Source organism: Bufo gargarizans, chromosome 1, assembly GCF_014858855.1.
Source record: "Bufo gargarizans isolate SCDJY-AF-19 chromosome 1, ASM1485885v1, whole genome shotgun sequence".
Taxonomy (NCBI): Eukaryota; Metazoa; Chordata; class Amphibia; order Anura; family Bufonidae; genus Bufo; species Bufo gargarizans.
Genome location: NC_058080.1, coordinates 158797154 through 158803153, shown reverse-complemented (window position 1 = coordinate 158803153; position 6000 = coordinate 158797154). Strand labels below are relative to the sequence as shown.

Genomic DNA, 6000 nt, shown 5'->3' with positions numbered 1-6000 from the left:
AGGAACCACCATAAAAAACAGAGGTACAATTATCATATGTACCACACAACAGTACTTTCCCCAGGTGGGCTCCTGCCATTGCTTAGACCCAGGTCCCCTACATATATTTGCCTGAGCTGCTGTGTCTCCTGGTCAGCCCTGAGTAGAAGCTGCTGACAGATTCCTATTCACGTCTCTGGTGCGCTCTCCTGCCCCAGTGCTCATCTTGGCATCAGTTTACCTCTGACTCATCAGGATCTGTTCTTGTAGAGCTCTGACCAGATGTTATTCAACCGCAGGTTTTTAGGGGTTGTGGTTTATTTTCCACTAGACAGTAACCTTTATCTGGTGATATGTTCTTCACCATTTACTTCAAGCTGGAAAAGCTGGACCTGGGTAAAACTGCACGTAAGGCCTCATGCACACGACAGTGTTTTTTCACTGTCAGTGATTTGGCTTCAGTGGTCCGTGTCCGATTTTGCTTCAGTTGTGTTTCCCTATGTCTTCCTTTTTTTTTGTCTGACGGGGAAAAAAAGGAAGGGTAATGAAAAGTGTAATTTTATTATTGCACCAAGGTCTTGTAGAAAAAAACGGACACGGACGCAGACACGGATGACATACCAGTTGTGCATCCGTTTTTTTTTTGACTGACCCATTGACTTGAATGGGTCTGTCCTTCGTTTTCCACTGACAAGAATAAGACAGGTTATATTTTTTTGAAGGACTGGAATCACGGATCAAGGACGCGGAGAAAAAACGGAGGACTATCATTTTTTTTTCACAGCTCCATAGAATTGAATGGGACCTCCGCTAAACTGTGAAAAATGACGGAACGGACGCGGATGCACACAACGGTCGTGTGCATGAGAACTAAGGCTGGATTCAGACTGCTCTTCCGATAACCGTTCACAAAACATGGATGTAGGTAGATGCCGGTTTGGCATCTAGGTGCACCCGTGAGTCTTCTATACCCATTCACCTGAGAATATGAGTCTCAGATAGAAAAATATTGGAGCGTGCAGTAAAACTGATGTGTCAAGTGAATAATTTACTTTAACCCCTCACCAACAACCGCCATACATGTACGGTAGATGCAGGTCTTTAAAAAATGGCACCTGCTTAGGAGCTGAGCGGACACCATAGCCGCCAGGTTTCTGCTCTTTTACACACAAGACAAAACTACTAAAATGTGTTTCTCTGTAATGGGCACAGGTCAGTTTTGCACACAGGGAACATGGTAAAAACGAACCCTGGAAAACTGGCGGAATCGCATTTTTTTCAGCTTCCGACTACATCGAATATAATATTAGATGGCGGTATTATACAATAAAACAAGCCCGCCTTCATCCATGTGAACTAAAAAATAAAAAGTTATGGTAAAAGTATGGGAAGGGAGAGAGTAAAAAAATGAAGAAAAAAAACGATACAATTGCTCTATGAGGGCTTATTCACACAGCCATTGCCTTATTTACGGTCTGCAAAACACAGATACCGCCGCTGTGTTGCGCATTTTGCAGACTGGAACGCCCTGCCCTCTGTAGAACAGTCCTAACGGACAAAGCTAGGACAGGTTCTATTTATTTGTGGGGCCACAGAAAGGACATGGGTCTGAATCCGACCCGCTAAAAATGCAGATCAGATGCAGAATAAAATATGTTTGCGTGCATGAGCCCCAAGCAGGGGTGCACCACCGATGAGGCCAGGTGAGGTGATTGCCTCAGGCACACCAGGTAGGGGCAAGAGGGGCCATGTGAAATGAGTGCATTCATTGTGGCAAAGGGGTTAGGTTAAGAAATTCTCATTGGGGGGCAGGCGCCGTTTTAGTTTTCGCCTCAGGCAGCAGAAAAGCTAGGTGCACCCCTGGCCCCAAGGAAGGGGTTAATGATCCCTGTTCTGTGTGGGTGCAGTACATATGGAGGGGGCCATCAGGTACCAATAACCACTCTCATGGCAGACCACTGGGCATTTTAGCACAGGGGTACAGCCTGCACCCCTGATAGATGGGAGGTGACTATGAGACATTATCTACCCCCCCACAGGCCAGTACTGGGGGCTGCAGCACAGGATGGGAAGGTGAGAGGAGGGGGAGGAGGAGGAGGGCTGGGGAGCACAGCACTGACAGAGATAAGGAGACAAAGGGAAGACACCGGGCACACACTAGCAGCTGCGAGGGAATGGCACAGGGCGCTGCTGACAGCTCCGGGCACACAGGTGACAAGAAGATGGCGCGGGGCTCGCTGTGGCTGGCCGCCTGCGGGATACTGCTGCTTCTCGGCTGCTCGTCCTCCTCCTCGGAGGCTCAGGGCCGGCGGCGGAGACTGAGCAGAGAACCGGGCGACATCTCGTTCGAGTATCACCGGTACCCGGAGCTGCGGGAGGCGCTGGTGGCGGTGTGGCTGCAGTGCCCGTCCATCAGCAGGATCTACACGGTGGGACGGAGCTACGAGGGCCGGGAGCTGCTGGTCATCGAGATGTCGGATAAGCCCGGAGAGCACGAGCCCGGTGAGTGGTGGCACCAGGTGTAGTAGAGCTGTGTGTGTAGGCTCTGCAGACCCGATCGGAAATCATCAGTCATTGTATGCAAATAGGTGATGGCAGGAGTGGCATGGCCGAGCCTAGCATATAGCCTGTGATCGGCAGGTCATGGAACAGGATCAGGCAACAGCACTGGCATCAGCCACAGCCAGGGAGGTGGGCATGGGCTGAGGGTCGGAGAAAGCTTCATCTTATTAGATTGCCCAGGGGCAGATGAAGACAGAGGAGGGGCTCCTGCAGGAGCAGTATATGGGCCCCTTGTTATCCCATATGATAAGCTGCTTTTAGGTGACAGTGGCCCCCCTTATAACTACAGGGCCCCCCTGAATAGTGGACATCTCTGGGATGGAGCTGCCCTGCTGTGGAATGGAGTGGCTAGCCAGTGGGGTGCCCTATGTCTAGGCAGAAGGATGCCCTGCGTCTGGACAGAAGGGTGTCATGTGTCTAGGCAGAAGGGCGCCCTGTGTCTAGGCAGAAGGATGCCCTGCGTCTGGGCAGAAGGGTGCCCTGTGTCTAGGCAGAAGGACGCCCTGCGTCTGGGCAGAAGGATGCCCTGCGTCTGGGCAGAAGGGTGCCCTGCGTCTAGGCAGAAGGATGCCCTGCGTCTAGGTAGAAGGATGCCCTTCGTCTGGGCAGAAGAGTGCCCTGTGTCTAGGCAGAAGGACGCCCTGCGTCTGGGCAGAAGGATGCCCTGCGTCTGGGCAGAAGGGTGCCCTGTGTCTAGGCAGAAGGATGCCCTGCGTCGATAGAGAAGGGTTCCCTGTGTCTAGGCAGAAGGGTGCCCTGTGTCTAGGCAGAAGGATGCCCTGCGTCGATAGAGAAGGGTTCCCTGTGTCTAGGCAGAAGGGTGCCCTGTGTCTAGGCAGAAGGATGCCCTGCGTCGATAGAGAAGGGTGCCCTGTGTCTAGGCAGAAGGGTGCCCTGTGTCTAGGCAGAAGGATGCCCTGCGTCGATAGAGAAGAGTGCCCTGTGTCTAGGCAGAAGGGTACCCTGCGTAGATGCAGAAGGATGCCCTGCGTCTAGGCAGAAGGGTGCCCTGTGTCTAGGCAGAAGGATGCCCTGCGTCGATAGAGAAGGGTGCCCTGTGTCTAGGCAGAAGGGTGCCCTGCGTCTAGGCAGAAGGGCGCCCTGTGTCTAGGCAGAAGGGTACCCTGTGTCGATAGAGAAGGGTTCCCTGTGTCTAGGCAGAAGGGTGCCCTGCGTCGATAGAGAAGGGTGCCCCGTGTCTAGGCAGAAGGATGCCCTGCGTCGATAGAGAAGGGTGCCCTGTGTCTAGGCAGAAGGGTGCCATTTGCTTTGAATATTTCTTTCTAGATTTCCTATAGGAAACCCATTCCCATATTCAGTATTAGGCCATGTGGATGGAATTACAGCGAGACTCCGGCAGCAGGTGACCTGCTGTGCTGCCTGGAAACCATCAAGTAACTGCTGTTGACAGATTCCGTTTCCTATTCTGTTCCTCCAGTTAGTGCCTTATGTACAGGATGGTGTCCGGCTATGAGAATGGTTACATCATTTACACCTTTATTCGTCTGATCCTTCTCCCCCCCTGACATCATCTGTCGGGAGAGAGAGAGGAGATTCTGCAGATTCCCCTAGATTGTCAGCTCAGCTCGCCATCTCGGACCACAGTACAATAATGTGGGTTGTTCACATTGCACTTAAAGGGGTTGTGTCAGTTCTGCAAGTGGCCTTTATCATATAGAGAAAGTCAACACAAGTCACTTACTAATGTGTTGTGATTGTCCATATTGCTTCCTTTGCTGGCTGGATTCATTTTTCCATCACATTATACACTGCTCGTTTTAATGGTTATGACCACCCTGTAAAACCAGCAGAGGTGGTCGTGCTTGCATACTATAGAAAAAAGCAGCAGCTTCTCTGGGGGCCGGGACCATGGGAGTGCACATAGGTTGGTGCTTTTTCCTATATTGTGCACGCACAGCGGCATGATGGGGTGACACACAGAACAGGACTCCTTAAGAAAATGCAAAGGTGAGCCGCCAGAGAGCACCGCGGGCCCCCGGAACCTTACAAACCAATTACCAGAGACATGCGGCAGCATGCTAGCCCTCCAGCTTTTCAAATGGCCTGGGATCACACCTTCCTGCGCTTTGTGTTTAACTACAAAACGTTGCCGTGACATCAGGTTTAAAGGTCAGTGTTGCGAACCAAGCCAGGGGAAAGGAAAAATCAATATGTGTGTGCAGCCCAATGGCAACACTACCAACATTTTTCAAAATTCGATTTTTCAATTCAGCAAAAAATGACATCACCAGCCACAAAATGTGCAGATTAATTTGATTCATTTCTCAGCGTGAAGGGGAGTGTTCCAAAAAAAGCGGACATTAGAAATGACTAAATTGACTCAAATTCGTTACGAAATATTGTCTGCCAAACGAATCTGAAGTTTTGCCGATTTATTTCGGATTCAAATTTTACTGTGAAAATTGGCAGGGAAAATGACAGGAAGGATGAAGATGGATGATCACGTGACCTGATTGGCTCAGAGGCTGAGAAACGCCATAGAACGTCATGGAGGCAAATGACCCCTTTCAGACTTAATAACTAAACCATATTAATTAATAAAATAATGACATGGCACCTTGTGTTGGAATAAAAATGCCCGCAATGCTTTATTAAGGGTAAATAAATTAATAAATAATTAAAACTAATTTATTAAATAAATAACCATTAAAAATTCCGATAATCACCGAAATCCACTCAGCAAAGCGATATAAAGCATAAGAATAGGAGGGAGGGCGGGGGGCGCCCATCTGGTTTTGATAAAACTGGCCCAGAAGCGCCACCGAAACCCTCTTTTTAAGGACCATACTTTCCCGCCGCTGGCATCCACACCAATCAGCTGTCCGGAAATCTCCCCCAGCAACCAGCTGCACCAATCAGAGAGGATCCCTGCTTGACATCCAAGGATCACGCGAGACCGGCTAAAACCAGTTGATTCTGACAGAACTTAACCCTTTCATGAAAACCTGAAATAAAAGAGCGGGAAAGTAAGAAAAAGGGGGGGGGGGGGGAGGAGAGAAAAACTAGCAAAACCATAGTAAAATACACATATTAATGGTGTCATTGCCCCCATGTGTCCCCCAAGCGAAACGCTCTGGGGGGCCTGAACATTCTGTGTTCAGCTTGCGGCCTGAGAACATGTGTCTTGGCTGTGTCTGTTTTATCAGGGAGAGCGAGAGACCGGAAAGTCTGCCGTGTGTTGTTTCATAGTTCATACAGCATGTTGGCAAATTCTACATTAACAAAAAACCTGTAACAAACTCACTTTTTTGTGTATTTGGACATTTGGATGCTGGTGCAGAACAAGCCACTGTTTCTTATGACATGTCTATAAATACGCGTAGGCATTCTGCCCCTGTTCACACATAATTATTGGATGCTGGTGCAGAACAATCCTCTGTCCTTTAGCAATAACACAGTGCGTGTTTAAACACCATCTGCCTTCAATACAATTTTTGG

The 6000-nt window shown here is 49.5% G+C and overlaps 1 protein-coding gene across 1 annotated transcript in view; it reads left to right on the top strand.

The window, feature by feature from the left end:
- The first annotated feature begins 2085 nt into the window (after nt 1–2085).
- CPE (carboxypeptidase E) overlaps nt 2086–6000 on the top strand; it is an 85783-nt gene continuing 81868 nt past the window's right edge. The window contains exon 1 of the mRNA XM_044296757.1: nt 2086–2481. Within this exon, the coding sequence (XP_044152692.1) occupies nt 2154–2481 (328 nt within the window). The 5' untranslated portion in view covers nt 2086–2153. The remainder of the gene's footprint in view (nt 2482–6000) is intronic.